Source organism: Centroberyx affinis, unplaced genomic scaffold (assembly GCF_046629955.1).
Source record: "Centroberyx affinis isolate AG114_WGS23_722 - 3 ecotype Tasmania unplaced genomic scaffold, CSIRO-AGI_Caff_v1 ptg000657l_1, whole genome shotgun sequence".
In the NCBI taxonomy this organism is placed as follows: Eukaryota; Metazoa; Chordata; class Actinopteri; order Beryciformes; family Berycidae; genus Centroberyx; species Centroberyx affinis.
The window spans coordinates 12,333-38,725 of record NW_027279283.1 but is presented as its reverse complement, the minus strand read 5'-3'; the positions used below and the strand labels follow the sequence as shown (position 1 = coordinate 38,725).

The 26,393-nt window shown below is 39.1% G+C and overlaps 1 protein-coding gene across 1 annotated transcript; it reads left to right on the top strand.

Moving 5' to 3' along the window:
* Window positions 1–3,865: 3,865 nt before the first annotated feature.
* hsd17b12b (hydroxysteroid (17-beta) dehydrogenase 12b) lies at window positions 3,866–25,640 on the top strand. Its single transcript, XM_071519096.1, has 11 exons — window positions 3,866–4,158; window positions 11,530–11,576; window positions 12,069–12,144; window positions 13,534–13,641; window positions 14,008–14,072; window positions 14,963–15,007; window positions 16,805–16,839; window positions 17,542–17,623; window positions 19,350–19,415; window positions 19,710–19,859; window positions 23,855–25,640. The coding sequence occupies exons 1-11, from the start codon at window positions 3,981–3,983 to the stop codon at window positions 23,960–23,962; spliced, it is 960 nt and encodes a 319-aa protein (XP_071375197.1). The 5' UTR covers window positions 3,866–3,980; the 3' UTR covers window positions 23,963–25,640.
* Window positions 25,641–26,393: the final 753 nt, after the last annotated feature.

The following is a 26,393-nucleotide window of genomic DNA, read 5'->3' as shown; positions in this document are numbered from 1 at the left end:
ACCACAACAGCTGCTGCCAAAGTGCCCTTGAGCAACAGCCAGGCTCCTAGGTGGGAGTGTGCGAATGTGTGTAACCCTCCCTGTCAATGCAATTTCCACCCCAGACCGTCTTTTCAGTTAATTTACCTGGTTGAACAACAATTTATAATACTTATTATTCAAAAGTCACAATACACGCATTGGTCAGAGACACATTTGCCACCACAAGTTAAAATATCTGTCATTCTGTCTCTATATTTATTCACAAATAAACGTGTGAGGGTGAGGACTGTACATACAATAAACATGTTCATCCAGGTCATGTTCTTCAAGTCTGTAAGGGATTAAAGGGTAAAATAGGAGTGCTGCTGGTTTTATTGGGAATGCTGTGCCTCTTCCCCTGCAGTGGGAAGACTGGGGGCAAAGGTGAACCACATCGACTTTAGAGGCATACATTGTGGAAAAAGACGATGTGATGTCAGTCTCAAAGCTTGGAGAAAGGAAACTAGAGTGAAGGACGAAAGGATCAATTGGCCTCTAATGAAAAAAAAAAACCCATCTACATCAAGTATGAACCTTATTTTGTAGGAATCAAAGGGAAGGGAATTTTAAATACTAAAACTATTTTGAAGGGAAGTACAGTTTAGTTTTTAGATCCAGACTGAATGAACTGATTAATATATATTTGTGTGTGTGTGTGTGTGTGTGTGTGTGTGTGCGTGTGTGTTTGCTTTTCTTTTTGCAGTATCCATCTCTCTCATTGAGTCTTATTGTTAGTGTGTGTCTGTCCTTGTGAAACAGAGGATGGATTTGTTTTATTAGTAGCTATGTGTTTGTGTTTTGGTTTGTGAGTGTATGAGTGAATTGTTTGCATACACACACACAAGGTGTATGTTTCCAGTGACTGTTTGTAATTCTATTTGAATGTTTATTTATTTTTTTTACTTTTCTTTTTTTTATTGTCCTTTCCCTGTCTTTCTTTTATAAACTTTTTTTTCTTTGGCAATATTTTCATTTTTTATCATGTAAGTGAAGCACATTTGAATCTTAATTTGAAAGACAGTGACAGTGTGTGTGTGTGTGTGTGTGAGTGTGTGAGAGAGTGTGTGTTGGGGGGGAAGGGGGGGCGGGTATTTGCGTATATGAAGGTGTTAATGTATGTCCCTGTTATGGTGTTAGTATTGTGGATGTAGGTAGGTATGTGTAGGTGTGTGTGTGTGTGTGTGTGTGTGTGTGTGTGTGTGTGTGTGAGAGAGAGAGAGAGAGAAGGACAGACAGACAGAGAGTCTGTGTGACTGTGTAAGTGAGAGAGACCAAAATCAGACGAGGTGTGTGTGTGTGTGTGTGTCCTTTAAGTATTTTTGGATCTCGAAGTACAACTTCAGTGACACTATAGGACTGTTGTAACCACATTGGTTGAAATCTCATAATTACATCCTAATTATGACTTTGGTGATGGTAAGTTAATCTCATTTGGTCTTTAATATGAATGGATTTCAAATGTATCGGTATGTTGATATCTATGTTTGTTTCATAATGTATTTTTGTTGTTGTTTTTTTCAATTAAGAATCTTAATTGATTTTGTACGTTTGTATGTTGTTTATATGATTTTATATTATACCACTGATGCAGTAATATAAAATATAGTTGTTTTTTTTAATGTCATGTTTCTAAAGAACTTGTAATCAGTCTGTACCTTTCTTATGTTTTTACTGTAACTGAAATAAATCACTGAAATATGACTTGTTTTTTATGTACTTTTTTCATCTCATTCCTTTGTAAATAAACCATAGAGGTGAAGTATTTTGGAGACAGAATCAGCTGACTGGTTTAGAGAAGATACGGTGTAATGGAGGTCTAATGTTGCTCTTTAAAGTCTCTGAATGCAAGAAACTACCATTAGTTGAATATACTGTATAAATATATATATATATATTAGGTTTAATATCTGGTGATTTAAAACAATGTGATTTATATGTGATACATATATATAAATTATATGTATGACTTGCACTGTAAATGTGGTGCACACTAAAATAGGGGGATTATGTGTAAAAATGTTGAACACCTCCCTATCCGTCTGAGTTGTGTGTGTGTGTGTGTGTGTGTGTTTTGTTTGATCACAGACAAAACCTCTTAAACTTTCTACCTCCATCTACAAAGGCCGTTCTCAAAGTTACTGAGATAATTTGCTAATAATATAAACAGTAAAATCACTGACAGTCTGACCGGGAGCTGTCCATCATCATGTGGTGCTGAAACACTCTCACTGTCCATATACGTGTGGTGATGAAGATAATTTACTAATTGATTTTTACATATTTTGGCAAAGTCACAAGACAACGACTCTCTTGGTATTCTATCGATACTACAGTTTTAACTCTGTTTCTGTATCCATCTTTTCCACACACACACACTTGTCTGTCAGACCTGCTGGACTTCACAGGCTCCTGCAGGCTCCATCATCATGATCAGCCACTGGTCCAGTCTCGGCCGAGAGACGGCACTTTAATATAAATTTAATTCAGGTTCCTTTGAAAGCTTAGAGCCAACAGTTTAGGCTTCTGTTTACCATTGCTGCATTTCTATTTTTAGATGCAATGCTCTTACATAACGCTCAGTCTCACATTATGGACCACTGCTGTCTGCTCCACTTGGCTGAATTGTGTACTGTGTGTGTGTGTGTGTGTGTGTGTGTGTGCTAAGTTAGATGCAATTATGTCCTGTAACTTTTGTAAAGTAAATCAAACAAACAAAAGAAAGAAAGAGAAAAAGCATCCATTGTGCATATGTCTGGGAATATCAAAATAAAGCATTCAACATTTTCCAACAACCTGAAGTAAAAACAAAATATCTATTTATTCAAGAAGCGTTTAGCTATTTTGTGGAGAGCCAGTTTTGGTGTGCAGACCCATCTTGGTCCTAAAAAGTCTTGCAAATTCTCAGGGTGTATCTGCCACTCCTATTTCCACACTTTGTTGTGTCAATTTCCAATGTTGCATTCCTCAAGATATATGTAGCATTTCCTGTTGTTGTATGAGCAACACTTAAAAGCACCTCAATTATCTGACCCCAAACTTTACCACTTACATTTCCAAAAATCCCCAAAAATATAAAGAGTCCCATCTTCATATTTTCCTAAAATAAGAAAAGAATGGGTGAAAGCAGAATGAAAGAGAGAGGGAGAACTAGTGCTTCATGTCACATTCTTCCTTAAATAACTAACTGATTTTCCCCACAGAGCAAATGCAGAATGAATTGAATGAGCAGCATAAAATTAGACAGGACGGTCGCTTTTGGGTAGATAGAGCAATCTATAAAAAGGAAAGGTTTCACTGCAATGATTATAACACCGGGAGTTTGTTAGGGTTACCTTACAATAAGCATCACCATGAACGGCCAGGATATGATGCTGCAATTCTGTTATTATTGCATTTTCAAACAATGCATTTCAACCTACTCAAGAGTTCATTGCAATAAAAACCTGTTAGATGTTAAAGAAAAAACTTGTTTTTGTTTTTTGTTGCCCTGCGATCAATAAAGGAGGTTTCTATCAATCAATACATCAGCATTGGAAACAGTTGGGGGAAACAATGTTATACACTCAACAACTGTAATATTTTTTTAGTCTCCAGCTTCTGAAATATAAGCAAAACAATCTAATAGATGCGGGTGTTTTTTTTTTTTTAAGAAATGGATTTACGGACACTATTTACACTGCAATAAAGTGAAGCGTTTGCTCCTGGAGGTTGTGAGTCTGCCTCTAGGGGGCGACACAACCCCTCAGTCTAAACGAATCAAGAAGCACGTGCTTTGACAAACTTTGATTCCAACCAATCACCGGTGCGGCCGGGCGCCGATGCGGAAGTGTCAGACGCGGAAGCAAGAAGCTGAAGACTTTTTGACGCATGCACTTGCAGTTTGTGCGGTTCGTATTGAATTAATTTAGCAAGTGAGACTATTAGTAGATAGTAGAGACAGAAGTGAGTGTAGTGAAGGTATGGCGACAGGCGGAGAAGCTGTGCTGCGCGCGGTGGAAACACCGCTCTTCTGGCTCGGTGCCCTCACCGCGGCCTGGGTGTCTGTCTGCTCGGTGTACAAGCTGCTGTCCGGGCTCAGGGTGTGGGTGCTGGGGAACGGACGGCTGGTGTCACCGACGAAGCTGGGGAAATGGGCAGGTGAGCACAGTACACCGAGAGGATAATCACGCTTTGTCACGCTGTTTTACCTGTCGGTTTAAAGGTTACATCATCCAAATTAAGCCTGACACGACGCCCAAATGAAGTTGGGCAACTGTGTCATAGTTGGAAAACAATCTCCAAATAAAACTGATGCGTTTTGGAGGGCGTTTAATTTTAGAAAACTGAAATGACGAACCGTGAGATTTTATTTGTTCCTTGCTCAGATTCAAATGTCAAACTTCAGGGAGAAATTTGGTAATTGAATGTTTCCCCGCTCTTCTGTAAGTAATCCTCTTAGAACATGAGACTGATTTAGGGCCCAGTGCACCAAGCAGTACTTATTTTTATTAAAATGTCATTACTTATTCTAAGTTCACTAGTTCAGTTCGTCTCCTTCCACCCACACACTGAGAGAGGCGGTAGCAAGCAGTGAGAACCACGTTTTAACGTTGAAAAAGTGGCCTACTTCGTCAAAATTGTAGCTCTGGTGTACCTCAGGGCTTCATCCTGGGTCCTAATTTGTTCTCTTTTTAAATTATCCAACTTGCTCATACAGTATAATAGCATTTCTGCAGCCTTGATAGCCTACTCTTGAAGGTTGTCTTGGCATGTTGGATAACTGTTCATACCAAATACAACCATTCAAATTAATGGCAATCTTTGCACACTGTCAAACAGGCCAGAGATTTGGGGTATTTCTGAGATATTTCTTTCCTGAATTTTGACAGGTGAGTCCAATTAAGTCTTGCTTTTTGTCCAATTAGGAAATATTATGTCTATCCATTTCAGCCATGGAGAAAGTTATTCATGTCTATTCATCACTGACTGTGCAACTCTGTATTCTTGATCAGCCATGAGGATCTTTCTTGCCTGCAACTCATTCCATTATGCAGCAGCTAGGCTTTTAACTCGAATTAAGAGGAGAGATCATATAACACCCATCTTACCTTACATTGGCCTCCAGTTGAATTTAGCACTGATACTTAAATTTGATGTATTCTTTTTAAAGCAATGGCAAACCGCTTTTCCCTGACTTTTACAGAGCTTTTAAATCTGTAACAGAATCATAGTCAACCTACCAGCAAAACTTGTTTGACTTTAACTATAACTTTCCTGTTGCTTTGTTTGTCAGGAGGCCAAAATGGTTTCAAAATTTTATTGAGTTGACCTCAAGCTATGGGCTTCCCTTTTTATAGCTAATTGTTTGTTGATATGTGTTGTTTCTTTTATTTTACAGCAAACTGTAACTTTTAAATGCTGTACAAAAATAGTTGTAGGCCCTCTACACTGTCAATGCTCACTCAATTTGACAGCACAATATTTAAAGTAGTACATTGTCTCCCTCCATGCTGCACAAGGACACGCATTCTCCTCTAGAAAATGCACTTATTGTATTCTTTTGTGTTTTGTCTTTTGACGTAGCCATGAACACACATTGCACAGAGTACTCAGTGTGCTGTGCCACAACCCTCTTGCATAAGAACGACCCGACTGTTTCTCAACTCAAGCAAATTAAGGAGTGTCTAGTTTTATAGTATCCCTTCGCCAGATTCTCATTCTATCCTGTTGCGGTTTCTCTGTTCCAAGAATGACAGACTACATGTATTTGACTAGAAAGGAAAAATGGATGGGGAATGATCACTCACAGCCTGTTGCATTGGGTGTAAACTCCAGTAAATCTTGTGATTGGATTATGGCTAGAAAGGATTATCAAATCAGGTTGAATACTGTCCATCTGCACAACCTGCTCATTGATTGAACTAGAACCTTTGAACAGACTGTTTGCGCTTAGATTGCTGTGATGTTGGCAAGGCTGGTCTGTTGGGCCAGGATCATGTCTAAACACGCGAAAACTGTTGGACCACAGCTTTAGTAGCATCTGCTAAAAAGAAAGTGAGTGTGGGTTTTGTGAGAAATGATAAGTGAATGCATTAGAAAAGAGTTCAAACTTGTCATGTAGTGGAACTGCTCTTTTTAGAATACAGTAAAATTGCAGAGTGTCTTTCCTGGCCACAGTGGTCGGAGAATCAAAATCCACAACAAAAATAAGCGACAATTAATTTTACATTAAAGTATGAGCTGTCTTCCCACCTATGTTGTCACAGACACACACATTAGTCCTTAACTACCCAAAAAACAGAATTGTACTAAAAAGCAAACCCCACCCACCTGGCACTTCAGGTTGACTAAAACAAACCCAGGTCTGTTTTGCATAAACAGCTTAAAATGGAAATGCATCGGATGATTTTTATTTTTGCATGTGAAACATCGTGTTTATGTTCTTATCCAAACGCTTCAGAATATGTGAAGCGGCAAAGGAAGCCTAATCCATCCTTTCATTCACAAACTTTCTCTTACTGAAGTGGACTTGATTGAGAGGATGGCCTGATTATATAAGAGGACTAGAGCCATTCATAAATGAGGCGAAGGATCCATGGGATTCTGTTTCATTTGTGCCTACAGCCCTCTATCTGCGTGTGTGTGTGTCAATGTGCTAAGTGCAGAGGACACCCTCTCTGCCATGTCACACTGCTCCAAGTCTCTTGTTCTCTCTGTATTTCAACATATTACCATCCCTGAGTTTTCTCTGTTGTTCATTACATATCCACTCCCACCTGCTCTATTTTTCACTAGAAATAATTAAGTAATCATCAATCAAGTAATTGCATGATTTATGCATGATCAAATCAGTAAATCGAACATTAGAAAAACATATGTGTGTTTGACAATAGTAAATAAGGAGGAAAGTGCGTGGAACACAATTGAGTGACTTGGGCATGAACTGAAGGCCAAAGAGGATGTAATGAACAGCTTAATGTTTTCAAATAGTGGTGCTTGGCAAGAAAAAACAAATCTCTCAATACCTTCATGTAGTGCTGAAATGACTAGTCGATTAATCAATTAGTTGATCGACAGAAAATGTATTGATTATAATTAGTATAATCGATTAATCGTTTTACTCATTTATCAAGTAAAAATATTAAACATTGACTGGTTACAGCTTCACAAATGCTAAGATTTGCTACTTTTCTCTGTTTCATATTATGATAAAATTATTACTTTGGGGTTTTTTCTTTGGCTGCTGGTCAGACAGTCAGCAATTTTAAGAATCACTGTGGTAACTTGGGATGGGCATTTGCTATTATTTTTGACATTTTATAGATTAAATGATTGATCGATTAATTGATAGTGAAAATAATCATCAGTTGCAGCCCCTACCTTCATGACTTGCATGTTGGCTGTGAATTGTCAGCTGAAACTACCTGCTGGTGTATCACTCTGGGTGGGTTGTTTTTAACTGTTTAACACTCATTCCTCGGCATGATAGAATTTGTTTGAGTGGATGATTGTATTTTTCAGTCTAGTTCAGTTACAGGACCGCTATCAAGTGAACTTGCAGCTAGAGATCATTGCATTGCCAGTGCTGTGCTTTGTGAAGCTGCACTTGTCTCATCAAGAGCGTTTTACTCCGTGCAAAATCCCATCAGTAGGCCAGCTGGTGAGATGCATAAGTGACCATAGGCAGCCCTAAAACACTGTAAAACATTTTTAATAATTGATTTACTATCAATATAATAAATAGGTTATTATTGATTATGCTAAATTGAGAGCATCAGCCCCTTTGCATCACTGTTCCAAATGTAACATCCATTGCATCAGTGTTCCTAAACAAATAGGCTGAGCTTCTCTTGCAAAAGTCACATGGCAACCCACGCCATCCGAGAGGGCGGGTCAAATAGTGAAATAGGTGATCCCAACTCACATCGACCAATCCCAGAGGAGATGACACCTCAGAGACAGACAAACATCCCAAGGACAGGGAAACAGAGGTCAGAAGTTGCAGTGATAAAAAGACGGCTTTCACCAACAGACTTATCATTTAAGATAATATTGAAACAATGCCGTTGGCGAGAAGTGGGGAAGATAGGATGTGGAGATGTAGGAGATGGGAGGAGGTGTGATGGGGAGCATTGCCTCATGAGGACAAAGCATGCATGTGTTTGTGTAGATGTGTGTCTTTATCTGCATGTTTTTCTTTTTTTTTTTAAGATGGCTGTGTGTGTCTCTGTGTGAGAGGCAGTGAGAGAAGAGCTGGGAGCAGCAGCTTGTTGGTATTCTGTGCAGTGAGTGTGCCATACGTGGCTGCAGTGCCTGCTGCTATTTTAAATCGGCAGTTCTTTTTTTTTTTTTTCGCTCAAATATTCAGCTGCAGTAACAGCAGCTGTGTGTGAGAGAGAGAGAGAGAGAGAGAGACAGACAGAGATAGAATGAATGCGTTATTGTATTGGCATCTTAAACAAATGGTATTTGGTTTGGTATCTGAGACAATGCTTCAATTATAGCCCAGCCCACATTGCAAATATTTAACCCTATGATTTTCTTACATTATTATAGGCAACAATAGCACTTATTGAAGTTACAAAGTACTTTAACAATAAAGGAATACAACATGCATATTACTAGTCAGCTATAATAAAGGGATGACTTGCACTGTTTGCTCCATTAAGGCCCACGCAGCAGAGCAGAAAAGGAATAATACTGTGGTAATATATCTTAATGATACAAATAAACATAAGAAAATGGTACAGACGTAAAATTCCACTAAACAGCAACTGCCATGTAGACTTGTGATACTGGTGGTTCGTTAAGCCCCAATCAGCAAAATTCAGAAAACCAAATCAAACTTGAAACAAACAAATTAAGAAAACTGCTCTACGCTAGTAATAATATAGCAAAAACATGATCTCATTTAAATGCAAGTTCATAAAAATTGGTTTAAGCTGCGTCTAAAAGCTTGTTAATTCTTCAAGAACTCTGAAAAAACACTTGCAAACACTCAATCGCATTGCAAACAATCGCATTTTTATCTCAGTGAGCTGTGTGGGAGAGCCTTCCTGTTTGTGCAGAAGAAATGAAAAGGTGATTTGTTCCCAATCCTCCACGGATGTTGTGTGTATTCAATAGTGAAACTGATAGGCTATCAAATCAAAGACTCAAATAGCGGCCCATAGTAGCGCCAGCATGAGAACACCTAGCCAGTCTAACCTACATTTGCAGAAGGCAGCAGTTCTTAATATAGACCTTGTTTTATTTGAGTGAAGGGAACATGCCTTCAGCTGTAAAAGCTTTTAGGTTTTTTTTTTCCCTCTTCCCACTGCAAAACAGTTCATTCTTAAAACAACTAAAAATAACCTGGCCCATGTTTCCCTTGTCATCGTGCCTACAGACTCTCCCTCACTCTCCCCTCCTCTTCTGTGTGCTATTTTTAGCTGCCCCCAGGATCCCCCCATGTATTCATGTTTGTCATCTTCTCTACCCCCCCACCCTTCTATCTTTCCTCCCCCTCTCTGCTCTGTTTGGCTCTAGTGCGGCCCTACAGGATGCCTGGCACCTCAGCGTCATCTGTAATCAGGAAGATCACACAAGGGGAAGTTAGGAACAGCGATGGATATACAGATGGATGAATAAATTAATGAATGAATACCAACATTTTGACTTAAAATAGGGCTGGGCAACAATTCAGTTATATCGCCTTTCAATAGAATCATATCTAGAATGATACTGAGTTATCATGATATACAATTCTGCCCAAATTAATGATAAAAAGCAAATACTAATTGAAATCTCACACAATGAGATCTCAAACAAATTGGAGAATATTATTGGAAGATGATGATACTTTATATTACCATGCAGTTCATTGTGATGGACCTATTTCACATGTGATTTAGCAGATATCATTATATATCAATATTGAAATCATTTCGTAGGATTATGGTGATATTAATTTTGTCCATATCGCCCAGCCCTAAATTGACTTAATTTACCTTTTTGTCCCTGCAGAGAAATTTGTCTTAGACATTGTGGCAGCAGCACCAAGGACATAGAAACGTTACGTGAAAACAGCACAAGATAAAAGATAAAGATAAAGATAAAAGCATCATACGCACATCATCTTGGGATAACTTACACACTATACAGTTGGTTTATTAGATAAAAACATAATACAATCATACAATCACTTTGGCACCAATACCAGCCCAAGTTTAGATCCGTTTTGATTCTAAATCACTGCCATGGCAAACATTTTAAACTGAAACAAAGAAATAACTTCACCAATAATGCAATAGTTAAAAGTAGGATGTATTTCATAGTTGTGCTGCTTGGTTGTTGGGGATTCTGTCCAATACATCACACGTTTATTAAAGGCTTTTAAAAGTGCTTTACATAAACAACAAGGCAAAATAGTTTAAAGAAGGAATTGGATAAAAAACATAATAATGAACAACTAAAAACAGACGAAAATTCAATAAGACATTACATAAGTCTGTTAATGCTATGCAGGAGTGATGAACAGAAGGGAAGAGAGCGGCTGGGTCTTCCAGCAGGGCCTTGCAGGTTACACAAGGACAAATATTGTTACGCTCTCACTCTCACTCCTGCATCCCACTCCCCATCCTCTTCCTGTTATATTTAGCCAGAGGTGTAATGAATAGCTCTGACTGAAAGATGGGTGTTGCTAAAAATAGCCCCCTGCTGCTGTTTGTGCCGGGCAGTGCCAGGGCATCCGTCCACTCGCCTGCCATCAAACACAGAGACGACCTCACTTTCCTCCTCCTTTCTCTCTCTCTTCCTCTTTCTCCCTTTCTATTCTCCATCCACCTGTTTCCTACAGTACATCTCTCTTCATTAACAGCTCATTGCCTTCCATATATTCCTCCACTCCATTTTTCTGCACTTACACCTAACCTTGTCGGTCTTGAACCTTCATTATTATTATCATTAAAGGGAAAACCACATACAGACTACTTTTCAGGTTGGAATGACATCTACAGGTTAAAAACATGCTATTGCAATTGCAATCTGCTATTGTCTGATCTTGGTTACCTGTGATGTAGGTTACCTGGTTCGTCATGGATCTGCCAAAGGCAACCAAGATCTGCCAAAGGCAACCAACATCAGCCAATAGCAGATTGCAATTGCAGTATCATGCTTTTTTTAACCAGTAGATGTCAGTCCAACCTAAAAAGTAGTCTTGTGTTTGGTTTCCATTTAAAGTGATATTTATTTATTAATTTATTTATTTTCATTTTGGTGACATGTTTGGTGCTATTTACAATTATGCCTCTTTCATGCATTTGATCCTGTCAGTTGAAAATGAATGGAAAAGATCCACACCATTCACTGCTGTTAGGAACCCAGTTTCTGGGAGTTGGGAGTAGACTTGTGCACCTTTCCAGTGAATTTACAGTAGTGCTTTTTGCCTTATTGAAATCTAAGTCTGTTTTCAATTTAATTCTGAACAGCATGTGCATGTTTCTCTGGTTAATACAACTTCTTTCTCCTCTTTTTTTTTTTCTCCTCTAGTTGTGACGGGAGCCACAGATGGAATTGGGAAAGCCTATGCAGAGGAGGTGAGATTCCTGTGACTTTGGAAATTTCAGGCTTCCCACAGTAGAAAACAACTGGTCGTCAGGAAAGTTTTCACAGTGAAATGAGAGTGAGGTGGAATTTAAATTCTCTCTCTCTTTCTCTAATATGATTCTTGCATAAGGCCACTTCCCCATACTCTGTCTGCAAACACAGCACAACCCGAGTCCAATAACATAGCTTTCTGACTTTATTTACTTGTCTCAATATAAAACTGGTTAATATGAGATTTTGACAGGTGAATTAACACCTCTAAATCCATGCATGTGCTTATCAAAAACATGCATCAAAATACATTTTGGTGGAAAATGCACTTTAAAATTTGCTTTCAAACATCTGTCATCGCCACAGCGGTTTAAGATGACTGCTCACATACCTGTTGTGCATGATGTTTGTGTTTGCCCACACACATGCATGTGTGTGTGGGAGTGCACATGCACATGAATCTGTTGTTTACGTATCTTCTGTCTTTGAAGCTTGCACGCAGAGGCTTCGCCATTGTGCTGATCAGCCGCTCTCAGGAGAAGCTGGATGAGGTATCCAAGGCCATTGGTGAGTGTGTGTGTGTGTGTGTGTGTGTGCGTGTGTGTGTGTGTATTTTGTTTGTACGTTATATCATCATGCTATAATGAATGAATGAATTACTATTTATTTTCATGGCTTGTCTTAACAACCCATCCCTTATGGAATCATAAGACACCAAAAACAAAGACATATTAATTTACAACAACTTCCATTAGTTTACATTTATAACAGGTAAAAGAAAATGAATGAATAGAAAAGAAAGATCAATCAACTAGCCCAAAACTTGGAGCAGGGTTGTATGCCTATTTATAGATTTCCTTTCCTTTGAGCGCCTCTCCTACGCTTTCGATTAAAATACTGCCAATGCAAATGTTGTCAAAGAGCCATTTAAGTTTCTCTGCATCACTTAACAAAAACAAATTTGAATTTTTAGACATACTGAACAATTTAATGTGTGAATCATAATATAAAAGACAGGAGCGCACATTATGAAATTCATTCTCAGTTTCTTTAAGATGGCAATAGTTGCAAAGGTTTTTGATGGTTTTTGAGTCAAATTTTTTACAGTGTAAACACAGACACACAGATTGACTCAAATGGAGAATTGATGGGAAGTCCTTGAACTAATGCTTTACCTTTAAGAATGCACTGTGCCAAATGGACATACACTGTGTCTGCCTGGGATTTATAGGGACTTAAAATATTCAAAGGATATTGTATTCGAAGGAGTTCCATATATATTACTGAAATATGCAGCCTGAAAGATGTATTACTCTATTCATTTAATCTATCTTACATCTTACCTTCGAGGGAAATTAACTGTACCTGTGGTCCAAAGGCATGCATAAAGTAAAAATAATGTGTGGCAGCCGCCTAGTTTTGAATTCCATCTTCTTGGCCCATGCAGCAGAACAATCCAATATTTTTGCCTCAGTTGTCTTGTTCTGACCTGAAAATGCTGGGTGCATTGTGCACTATGTGATAGTCCAGTAGGGCTAAATGATGTTGCATTGAATTACATTCTTTACTTATGTGATGCATTATTGAATGAAGCTTCAGCTGCACACCTCTATACAGTTCATTATGAGGCTGTGCAAAGGGATTCTGTCCAGCTAAATGAAAGCATCCTCTTTAATAAGGAGGGATATCCTCATTGATGGTAAAGGTTAATCCCAGGGTTTTATCTCTCTTCTCTTCTCTTCTCTTCTCTTCTCTTCTCTTCTCTTCTCTTCTCTTCTCTTCTCTTCTCTTCTCTTCTCTTCTCTTCTCTTCTCTTCTCATGCCCAGTGACTCTTTATTAGCAGTGTGGTTATTCATAGATACTTTATATATTTGAGCACTGATACAGTTTCTGGTATTTTGCACTATTTCTCAAATATCTCAAAATGAAAGGTTTATGCATATTTTTACCCTCAGAGAGCAAATGTGGGGTGGAGACCAAAACGATTGCAGCAGACTTTAGTGCTGTAGATATCTACTCTAAGATTGAAGATGGACTCTCAGGCCTGGAGATTGGAGTATTAGGTAAGACTGCAACAGGAGCTCAGGCCTTACCTTACTACTTATACACCATTGTCTTGAAAAGACCTAGTTGCTTATCTGTACTTCTGAATTCAATTTGAATTAAAGTCATTCGACATTTACAGACAGCAGGACTATTATGTTGTAAAATGAAATAAATGTTATGTTTTAAAGTCATAGAAGTTGCTTTAGCCTGGCTTCTTTAGACCTTTGCTGCCCTCCTAAGATTGGAGAGAGGAATGACACTCAGTAATGACTTGCAGCCACGCATTTACATGATGTTTATGTATCTTTTTCATCCTTCAGTTTCTCAGTATAATCTAGTATTTTGAATGTCATGTTGCCATTATTTTTCTCTTTTGTCAACAGTGAACAATGTTGGAATATCCTATTCATATCCTGAATTCTTCCTCAATGTCCCCAATCTGGACAATGTAAGTGTGAAAGGCTGTATTGCTTCTGATGTCAGGAATGCATGAGTGAATCGTGAATACCAACCTTTCCTATATTACATCATGTCCTTTCCTGTAGATGTCTACAAAGTGTGCTTTTTTGCAAAATCCCAAATTGATTTGATTGATCGATTCTGGCAGGAAATGAGCACATCTCATAACATCTGTGTGTCAGACAATATCCTCTTTCAATGATTCATTTTGTCTTTCATACACACTCTAGTTTATATACTGCGTAAAGTTTTGCCTGTGTAGTTTGTAGTAATTTTCCTGGACCCATAAGGGAGTCTGATTTCCGTCTTTTCACTACTAGACAGCTGTGCTAGTTGGATCAATCCAGCTCCACTACAAAGTGGATTCTTTCCAATTAAAGTCCATGGAAAGCTTTGATAGTTCATTGGCACCGTTCAGCTGTCTGCCTTTTGAACAAGGGGTAAACAGAAAAACAAGAAGACCATATAAGGGAGCAGGTGGACAGGAAGTGCAGTGTGCAGATGGGGATCATCTTCAAACAAACTGCAAATGCACAAGGGCTGCTAACAGAGTCAGGCATTGTCAGATATCTTTCTAACTGAAAAATTTCAGTTATCGTTTTTTATCTATAGCATCTTCCTTGAGTATTGAGCATAGGGTCAACAGGCCTATGGCTTTTTTTTTTTTTCCCAGAAAATCGTTTTTCTTATTAGTAGCCTGTGCTTTGACAAATTGACAGATAACATCTCTAGCTACTACAGTAGATACTTTACTAAGAGCAATTAAAATGATAAAAATTTAGCTTTTTGGTATATAATCTTTCTTGTATATGCCGTCACAAACAAAATGAGTCTTCCCAAGCTGTGTAGGTCATGCTCTCCTCTTCCTCTTTTTTTCAGTTCATCGACACTATGGTCAACATTAACATCACATCAGTGTGCCAGGTAAGTTCTCTTCAGGCTGAATGCCTGTGGGGGGAAGAATGTAGATTTTAGTGAATGCATGTTACTTTATAGAGTCATTTAAAAGTCACAGTGAAGTGGCATTTTGAGAGCATCTTGCTTCCGTAATCCTGTTTCAACCGTAATTTCTGGTTGTAACAGGATGTTGGGGTGGGACATAACATGATGAGGGATCGTTCAAAAGTGGCTGACTGTGTAAACTGATGGGATAGCAGTGTCCGTTAGGGAGAAGACAGTCCTCTATCATGAGAGGAGCCGAGTGTGGGCATTGTTCAAAAATTTGAATTCTTTTGTATGCCTACTGGTATGCTATGAAGTAACCACAAAAAATGTGCTGGTCTCCAGCAAGTAGAAGTAATAGGATTTTGATATAAAAATACCAGAAAATTATATATATTTTTTTTTACCATGTATTGTTAAATAGGTATATATTATGACATGGAAAATTAAAACATGGAAGAAATCCTTTTTTCATTTAATTGTGACTTTAATAAAACAGATGTGTTATAGTTTGCTTAAGGTGATGTTGAACTTAGGTAGTACCTTGGGTTGTGTAGCTTCCTGGACATGATATAACCACAAAATCGGTGATTCTCTGTTATTGGTTGCTCCGGTAAAGAAGTTTTTATTCTCTTTCCATTCACTGCCGTCGTATGGCAGAACAGGTCTGAAAATCAAACTTCTAGCACATAAACAAACACGAACAAAGCAGATTCTGACAATATATTAAAAACTAGTCATGCTGCTGAATTGTGTTGAAGTGAATTGCTTTCTTCATGTTTATTAAATCTTTCAGTTTAAAGTGTAACACTGAAATCCACTCGGAGTACAGAACTTATGCCGATGGAATGAAGAATATAATACATTTACCAATTATTGTAAATAGGTGAAAAAAAGTGCGAGACTTGTTTTTTATATATTGGCTGAATCTGCTTTGTCAAAGTCCTGTCTCCCATCTTTTTTCACCTATTTACAATTATTGGCAAATGTATATATATCATGGCCAGGAAGCTACACAAGGTACTACCAAAGTTCAGCATCACTTTAACAAAGGAAAAGGTGACCTAAAAATAAGGGTACGGAGTCTATAAAAACAGAATATTAGACAATTACAATATTTATGCATCTGCGGTGGGTGTGGTCCATAGCAAGTATTCATAGTCCATTTGGACACTCCTAGCAGAGATTATCTGGAATAACTGAATCCCCGTCTCTACACCATGGACCTTTGAGGACTTCATTATAATATAATGTTTGTCTGACGTCCCAATGGGGTTATGGGATGCCATTGTGAATAAGTTTGTCCATGGTCAAAGGGGGCATGGCTGAAAAAGTTTGAGAACTACTAACAGGCAGGCTTACAGACCAACAGAAACACACACACACACACACACACACACACACACAAAACGCACACACTCTGACATAAAGCATGGGCAGCCACTTCCGTCCCTCATCTCCATGTTCTGCAGTTCCCAGAGTAACAGCTGACGTCTGCCCACACTTGCCTCGCTCTCTTAACACTTATCTATTCACTTTATTTCATTCAATATTGCTCTTAACTGCTCCCTCTTCTATCATGATCTATTTCTTCTCTCTTTCTGCCTTCCCCCGCTCACCACCCATCCACACACAACCCACACACACACGCATACACGCACACAACCCACACACTTGTACACACGTAGACACACAACCCACACGCATTTTGTCTCTTGACCGTCTTCTCTCACGCTTCCACTCCGTTTCTCACACTCCCTGCCTTCTCTCTCTCTCCAGATGACGCGTCTTGTTCTGCCCCGGATGGTGGAGAGGTAGGTTTGTGTGACTTGCAGAAGTGATTCATTATTAAACGACTGATGTCTGTGAATCGTTAGTAATTAAAAGCTCCGCAAAGACATTATGCCACACATAAAACTTAAGTGGACAGTAATCGAACCGACCGCAGTTTACTGTATGAACATAATGACTTGGAAACCTTTTTAGAAGGCGAGGGTGAACATCAAAGGAGTGTGTGTGTGGGTCGGGGTGGACAACAACAAAGGATTGAAATAAGTATTGTTTATCTCCATACAAGAAGATATCATTGAAATCTGAAAAGAACTAATTTCACTACATTGGAATTATTGAGTGCAGTGTTTCTCTAACATTTTCTTTTTACAAACAGTAAATGCAATCAAAGCCCAATTTCAGCCACAAATTACACTAATCAGAGCATTCTGGAGTACATGTGCATGAAGATTTCATTTTATATTTGAGTTCCCAATAGTTCTTCTTTGCAAACGGCCTCTATACCAAAGGGCTTTAGATAAGCAGGATCAACTTTTCTTGTCGCAATGAACAAGAGCGGTTGCTGGGACGTCCTGGTGGCTCAATTCACAAGGGCGCATGCCATGAACCTGCAACATCTTGAGATTGAATCCAGCCTGGAATGTGTTCAGTACAGCAGAAAATGCAAAAAAAAAAATCTAAAGAAAACAAGAGCACTTGCTAACAATAATTTACTTGGTTTTCAGGAAGAAGGGGGCCATCCTCAACATCTCATCTGCCAGTGGGATGTATCCTGTTCCTCTCCTTACCATCTACTCCGCTTCCAAGGTAAGTTCACTCTGCTAGAGAATCATATAGCAAAGACTCAATGCCTGGTGACCTTTTCTCTACAAAGGGTTGATTGAAGTGTGGTCACTTTTTGCTGTCAGCTGATAAATTGGTATTTCTAATCCACTGACATATACAGCATGAGGCAAATGTTATCTACTGATCACAATTTATGCAAGGAGCAGGGTTCATTTGGAGGAGGGAATAAAGGAAGGGATGTTTTTTGTTAACAGCATATTTGAATTATTGGGACAAAATAATGAAGTAGATTGAAGTCAGTTTAGGTAACTAAACCCTTACCTACAATAACTATACATTTGATATCCTCAACGTTCCATGCTTTGTCCAAAATATGGCCTCGTGTCTCAGTACATCTGAGTGGCATTTCAGTTGAGTAGATGTACAGTGTGGAGTACATGAATAAGTCAGTGACTAACTCCTGAGCTGGTGTACCAGTGAAAAACCTTTACAGGAGCACACTGGCATCATAATGTTTTATAATCATCTCATGTTTGGCTGTTCGCTTACAAAAATGCCTGCTGTTCACAGTTTCAGTTGATTCATTTGTCAGCGTCTTAACATCGGGTCATGTTTGTCTTCCAACTGCCAGTGACTGCAATGCAGTATGAAAGTGAATCTAAAATCCATCTAAATCTGAGCAGAGTCATCAGTTTGCATCTGAGGTGTGTTGCAATTTCATCAAATTGAATGCTCATATCACTTCAGACATTACCTGCTGACGTCTTGCAACTTAAGTTTGTTTTCAGAGGCTTGGGGAGAAAGTGGCGTCGCCTGCAGTTAAGGCTGACTTGGGATTGACCTCTACTTGCACACATCACCTAGACAGAAATGGCAAAACTGACCTAGTATCAGCATCTCAGAATCCGAAGTCATGAAACATTCAAGCCAGTATTATTCACCCAAATAATCGCATGGTTGTCACAATGATACATTTTACAGGATTGTATTTTAGATGTGTTTTGGAGGCATTGAGAGCTATTAGAAAAGTCAATTTCAATTCGGTTTCTGAAGCAATGAGTGGAACTTAAGTTGTCAGGGGTGGATGGAAAGTCATCGATACCCTCTGGAGAGGAACACAAATCTCTAACGCCGGTTATCACCCTTTAAGCTAAATTAATCTCTCAATGGAAACTGTGTGTACGGCCACACAGAGGGTCTGCAGTGGCCAAGGAGGGTCGCAGTGAAAATATTCGGCCTAATTGGTCAGCAGCAAATACCCTAACCTATATAACAGACCTCATGCACTTTACCTGCAAACATCAGAACATATATAAGCATAAACTAAATACTCGTCCACCATTCCTAATCTTGCATATGGTTCTTTCAACAATAATGCTGCAGTTGGCCAAATTTCCTATGGAGATATGTGGGCAAACTGGATTGGAGTTATACTGCTCAATTGTTCATCTATAAGTGGAGACAGGGTGATGGAAGGCCAGAGGCGTGTCTGGTAAATTACCCCAGATCCTGGACATTGAGTTCATCATAAAGTCATCTTTATACTCCACACTGCCACAGTTAATGTACTGTAGGACAGAATCCATTCTGCAGCTCAAATTCAAGGAGCTTCTTTGAGGGTTTACCACTGTATCTGAAAAGGAAAATTAATATGAACATACATGGAAAATAGACCTCCCAAACCTTTACAGCTTTACATGTTGGAATTGCAGATTTGTCCTTAATAGCATGCCTCTATCTTATACAGGCATTTGTGGACTTCTTCTCACGAGGGCTGCAAGCTGAGTACAAGAGCAAAGGGATTATCATCCAGGTAAAATCATTAACCAACCTTTTGTTCCTCTGCTACAAGCCCACATGGTTTTGGATAAGTCTTGTTGGTTCCAATAGAGAATCCAGTGACTGCATGAATGCTGCTTAAACCTGTTAGTCATTTATGGTCAAAATAACTATTAAGTCATTTGAAGTAGAAACATCACCAGCACTTCCCCACATTATGGCTGAATGGAAAATAAATTTTTGTTGAACATTGTGCTGATACATCATCATCATCATAAATCCAGAAATATTCTTTATTTATGTAACCAATGGGGTTTTCTCCTTGCAGAGTGTTTTGCCATTTTTTGTGGCCACCAAGCTGAGTAAAATCCGACGGGCCACGCTAGACAAGCCCAGTCCAGAGCGCTATGTGGCGGCAGAGCTCAACACTGTTGGACTGCAGAGCCAGACCAATGGCTACCTGCCCCATGCCATTATGGTAAGTGTGTGTGTGTGTGCAGAGGGTCAGAAGAAGGAATTTGTTCTGATGATGTCATGGCTCATATGTTAAATTCCCAAAAAAAGATTTACTCAACCAAGCTCAAACCAAAATTGGTCTGAAAGGCACCACAATCCACTGATTACAGAGAAGTCAATAGCTTGTTAAACAGTCTCTATAAAACTAAAGTGAGGTGACATAAATTTCAAGGTACTTAACAAGCAGGGTTAGTGTGACCGATTCTTTTTCATGAAGAATTCTTGGTAAAATTGCAGGTTTGACATTTGCTTCAAGCACAGCTCCCCTTTCACTGGTATCTATATATACAAAGAAAAATTAAGACAAAAATCTGGAGCAAAAGGCACAGAAGATTGCAGTGCTTTTATCTGGCACTCGGGCTCCTAACTAAAGACACTTTGGGACAGGTCAAAGGTTGGACAGCAACCTGGGCAAGGTTTTTACATAATTCCCAATAGTAACCAGCCATTCCCAGAAATCTTTGAAGCTTAGGATGGGATACTGGCATTGGAAGGTTACTGAGGACCTCCACTGTGGGCAAGATCAGTCAAACTTTCCCTTGGCCAACTACCTTTCTGAGGGACTTCAAATTTGCTTGTATAACTTCACTCTTTGGCTGGTTAATTGTTAAACTGACACGTGAGAATGGCTCAAGATCTGTTGAAACTGCCCCAGCCAGTTGGAACTGAAAGACACCGTAGCATTGTTGAAATGTGCCTCCAGTATTTGGTAATGCGAAAGGGGGGGGAGACATTTGGAGCAAATGGTAGTAATACTATTCTAATACAGCTGGTTTCTCTGTACACCTTACAAGTATTTGATCTGGTGCAGCCTTACAGTCATTTAAATCATTGTCCAGGATAAATGAGACCCAAGTTACAGGCAGACAAGGTCTCTAATCATAGCAGGGCAAAAACCTCATCAGACTCAGTTTTCATTTTATACAAAGGAGCTTCCTAGCTCATCTCATTCCCCTAATTAATGTTGTGTCAACAGTTGCTAAAGCATCTGTCACAGGTAAACATCCTGTAAAATAATGGACTGGGCTGCTCCAGTATGTTGCAGTATTGTCTCCATCTTAACACTGTAATTACTCTGTAGACACGGACATGTCCGAAATGAAAAGTTGACACAAATCTAGTTCAAACTCTTTCAAGAGGAATCTTAATTTCAACAACAGACTCAGTGGCGACAGGGACCCCCCCGCCCCCCAACAGTCGTTTCTTCCTCTGTACTCCCATACAGTGCAGGACACTGAGGAACTATGTGACCTGAATACCAGTGATATTCAAACAGACTCTGAACCCGTTTTCTTGCCACTTGTATTTTTTGCCCCTGAAGAGGAAGATTGCGAGTTTTGTGATTTTGTTTATTTCTTATTTGAGATCTTAATGCTCACTGATTTATGAAGCAACTCAAGCAAGCATGGGGCAACTGCTGTAGCTGTATAAATATATTTTACCAGTCCTTGATGTCTTTGAAAGCACTTGAATGCAGGGCTTAACTCCGGCCAGGTGCCGGATTTCCAGCACATGGACGTCTTAGATTCACAAACGATTTTCCACAAAAAAAAACAACAAAAAAACTCACTCCATGTGGGTTTTTGTTTTTGATGCGTTTTATCCAATCATATTCAGTGAATCAAAGCAAATTTTACATTTACCAATGGAATGCGAGCAAGTTTTTTTTAATCCAATGAACAGCAAGCTACTTTCTATCACAATGTAGCACCGATCCCGTGGTGTAGCACAGCTGAAATATGGAAACAAAGTTTATGAAAGCTGGTGAAGATACACGCTTCACTGAGACAGGAGTAAAAAACAAACAGCGATAGGCATGGATTAAATAAACGGGTGGAGACGGGAAACCGTTTGACACTTGGTGCGACAAATTAAGGAAGCCGGGTGTTTGTTCTGCACTGTGTGCTCAACCAGCAGAAAGAAAGTGCTCCTTCCACATCAGGTAAATCCCAGACACAACGCCGCTATGCGCGCACTCCGATATCTGACCACACCGGGAGCGATAGTTACAGCTGCCGCTCCAGCGGCAATGACAGACCTGAACGTGATCTGTCTTTCACAATTTACAGTCGTCATTCAGCATAAAAATGTGGCATTGCTTTGGCTGTTCTCTACAGAGCTCCCCAGGGGTCACCTGGTAAGAAAAAAAAAATTGATGTGGAAATCCATACGGGCACCGATTGGTAAACCGCGCACGGAATAGTAAACCGTGCGTATGGATTAGTAAACCGTGCCCTCGAATTAGTAATCAGTGCGCACAGAGTCCTGAACCATGCCCGTGGATTAGTAGACCGTGCACATGGATTTGTAATATGTTTATTGATAACGTCAAACAGGGACACCACAGAGTTGCATATAAAATTTAATTAACATGCTTTTTCTAAAAGCATGATTTATAGGGAGTAAATGGGTTTCATATTGTCACCAAAACACACATTGGATCATAAATTAGACCTACTGATGTGATTAATCAGTGGTTATGGTTCACATATGGTCTAGGTGCCTAATGGCTATTACAGCTCACTATGTATGCCAAGCTGTGTGTAATGGCTCTGGCTCACTGTGTATAGGCCTAAAAGTCCCTCTTTGATGTTATCAACGTAGATATTACAAATCTGTGTGCATGGTTTACTAATCCATGGGCACGGTTTAGGAGTAAATTGTAAGAAAACCGTGCCCGCTGATTTCCGCATCATTTTTTTTTTTTTGAACCAGGTGACCCCTGGGGGGCTCCACAGTTATTCTTATTGCACTAGGTTTATAGAATAATAATGCTGTGTGTTGAATATTCATTCATTCAGCACAGAAATGTGTCAATTGCTTTCGTTGTTCTTGTTATTGGACTAGTTTTATAGAGAAACAGAGAAATAAGTGTAGTGTGGTGACTAACTCCCCCTCCCCCACCCCCCTCCCCTCCCCCACAAAGCACAATATACAAACTCTGCTTTGCCCATTTCATAAGTATGTTGTTTGTATGCCACTTGAACTAGCTCATAACTGCCAAGGATGGGAGCACTAACAGGCTGTTGATTTGAACTAAGAGACAAACAGACTATAATTTCTAAGCTTTTCCAGGTTACTTGGCATTAGATGGATATAAACAACACCATCCATTACAGCACACAGATGATCAATAATCACACATTCTGCAAAAACAAGACAAGCCTTTTTGAGCCCATGTAGTCAACATTTTTTGTGAAGATTTAACAAGATTTGGACAGATTTTCTGCTTCTAATGAACATGCACAATTTCTTTCTGAATCTATTTCTTAAATGGTAGAAAGACGTGTGAGATATTGCTAGTATTTTTTTAAAATTAAGATTCACATTCCTTTAGTTACTCCTAAACTTCGTACTTGCTGACTTAAGTGACCGTTAGTCTTAAGTAAACAGATGTTCACTCTCTGAGCCTATATCAGCACCTATTACCAGCATCTTGATTCTATCTTAAGTTTTACAAAAAATAGTTGACATCCATGAGTTTATATCCTCATACAGTTGATTAAAGAGCTCACAGGACTGAACTCTTCTAGTTAAAGAGCTATGTAGATTTGGGTGTCATCAGCATATTGATGAAAATTGTTATGTTTCCTAATCATGCTACAAGAATGGAGATTTTGTCCAGGAAAGGTAGACTCGAAATGGGCCTACATTTACTAAGTACTGAAGGTTCGAGGTTACTTTCATTCAGTGAATGCCTAACCATGGCAATTTGTAGAGGATTTGGAAAATAGCCCTTTTGCAAGGAGGAGATTACTATGTTTAGAACATTATCTGCATTAATTGACGATGAAATAGCAAAATTAGGTGAACTGTCCTCTACACAAAGTGAGTGCATCCTGTTTAATCACAGTTTTCTTGCTTCAGTTGTACTTTGTGAGTTGAAAATTGTTAACAGTTAATGCTAATCTACTATTTGTAAATGCCAACAGCTGACCATGTCATTTTCCTCTTTAGGGCTGGGTGACCACAGCGCTGCTCCCTGCCAAGCTCCTCAACAGTTATGTGATGGGGATGGGCATGTCCCAGCGTGCTCGCTACCTGAAGAAGCAGAAGCAGGGATAGATCAGCAGTGGCTGGGAGGGCAGCGATGGAGAGAGGGGACCAACAATATTCATGAATTTTTGCATCATCATGGACCAAGAAGAGAATATGTGAAAACGTCTGGGAAATATCTCAATGAGTTTCCCCCTCTGGTCTACCCTTTTTTTCTTGCTCCTGTTCATAGATGGTCTGAAGCAGTATCTGGCCACAGTTGCCACTACTTGTATTGAATCCAAGCAGATGAGTGAAGAGTATTGAACAGGGGCACGTTCAAGGGATCAGCTTTACTGAATGGAACACTAACCTGTAATCTAAAACCAACCCCCCTGTGTTTGTAAAACACAATCAAAGATGTGATATTTATAAGAAGAAGGATTAAAGCAGAAATTCCATATTCAGTAAAAAGAACGGGATGCCATCCACCTTCTATTACCACAGTTTTCAAGTCTACATAAATGGGTAGGGCATAGAGATTTAGGATTGGTTTGAGATTAGAGGCCAGTGTGTGTGTATGTGTGTCTGTGTGAGACAGGTTAGTGTCCTATGAGCTATGGACTGTAGCTTGAAAGAAGCTCTTTAGTAGAACAGTGGAGATGCTCAATGATAGCAACTGTACATCGATTCTGCAATTTAATTTTTTGTGTTAATACTTTCAAAAGCACTTCATGATGGTTTACCAATATTTAAAATGCTGAAATGTTAATTGAAATGTACTGGCAGATTCAGGTGCAGCGCCAAGGTCCCATTATAACATTAATAGCTTGCCTAATTCTTCATTCTGGGGGAAATGTTATTTTACCATTTCAGAAGTTATAAAGCACTCACAGGTTTCTTCTTGAGTACTCGACCAACTCAATCATGAATGATTGTTTGCTTTTTTTTGTTTCTGTTAATTTTATGTTTTTGTTGAAAATGTTGATGTGTTGTGCTGAAGGGACAGCATAGTAAACAGTATGACCAAACTCAATTTAATCTGTAGACATTTGTTAAGGGCTTGCAAAATAGGTAGATAAATACCCACTAGAGATGGAGAGGGCTTGAGGCTGTAGTAGAGTATTAAGAGTGTGTGTACATACTAAATTGATTTTCCAAATTAATTTCCTACAATTGGCTGAACTTTCTGGCAGCCAGTGTCCTATGAGACACCCTCCACCCATCTTTTCCTCCATGCCAGTTAAAACAAATGCCGAGAAATCTTTGCAAACACTATTTGCCCCAGGTGTGGTGGGTGGACAGATTAGTGTGTGTGTGTGTGTGTGTAGTTGTTTGTTTAGTTTTTGTTTGTGTGGAGCAAGCAGGTAACAAGGCACTCACATTCTGCATTAATCTTGATCATGAGCCAGCAGCAATTTTAACTGGAATGTTGAATCTATTAAAATTACAACTGAACCAAATGTACAAAGAAGACACCATTTCTGTTTGACATGCTCCTAACCAATGTATATTGTGTGTATTTAATTGTCAAAGCTTTGTCATTTAATGTACATTTAGGTCTTTATATGCAATTGATACATTTTCTTGTCCTGATTTCTCATTCGAAAATAACTCAAGCTTTTTCTTTGTGTGCATATGTCAGTAGAAGTGTCATGTTTGCTCTGCTATCAACTTTGATATGAGGATTTACTCTGACTATAGATAAGTACTGCCCACAGTATTTGTCATTCTGACCATCAATAAATATGCTTTTCAAGTAAGTTCATCCAATGTTCTGTCTTTCCCCGGCTTATTACACTCAGCTCCAGCTTTGTCACTTGTGTTTTTAATACACTGTAAGGTTTAAGTTATGGTAATGCTGAACTGCTAGTCTTTTATATGCAAAATTTGGACAAGTCTGATAAGAGCCCAGTGCCATTTCTTATTGTACTTTGGAATAAGATAAGGTATGAATGAACTTGGGAGATAAAAACCCACGCGCTTCACAAGCAAATGAAGTTAACCGTATTCTCACACTGATGGATCAGGTAGGCTGCACTCTTGTTTTTGTTCTGAAATACCATTATTTGTATTGTACAAATTACACATAGGATTTATGCTTGATTTTCTCTAGAGAATATGATGCAAAGCTTTGACAGAAATTTCCTAACATGTTTGTAAAATTCCACGTCTGCACATCTGTGATAGTGGTATCTCTGATACCTCTGATACGGTCACACTCAAATATACACTGCAAGAGGCTGTCTATCCCAAAAGCTCCTCCATGTAACAGAAGCTTGTTCACACACCCATCTTATTTTCTATGTATGAATGTATGTGCAAATAGATTATTTGCTTTCACAATCCCTTTACTCAGCTCAAACAACTTTTGAATTTAAAGTCATCCTCCATCATTTTCACAGTCTTTATCAGTGTGTTGCTTTTTGTGTTCTGACCCCTCCCTCACCAGCACTGGCATCCAGTTACCATGCCAACTGTTTCTGGGAGATTATTCCGGTGCGCTGGTATGGAAGCTGCC

Excerpts from the sequence above, each read along its gene's own strand:
- hsd17b12b (XM_071519096.1), top strand. The coding sequence starts at position 3,981 with ATGGCGACAGGCGGAGAAGCTGTGCTGCGCGCGGTGGAAACACCGCTC. Across the intron at positions 17,624-19,349 it reads CCATCTACTCCGCTTCCAAG|GCATTTGTGGACTTCTTCTC; the intron begins GTAAGTTCACTC and ends TATCTTATACAG. Across the intron at positions 19,860-23,854 it reads ACCTGCCCCATGCCATTATG|GGCTGGGTGACCACAGCGCT; the intron begins GTAAGTGTGTGT and ends TTTCCTCTTTAG.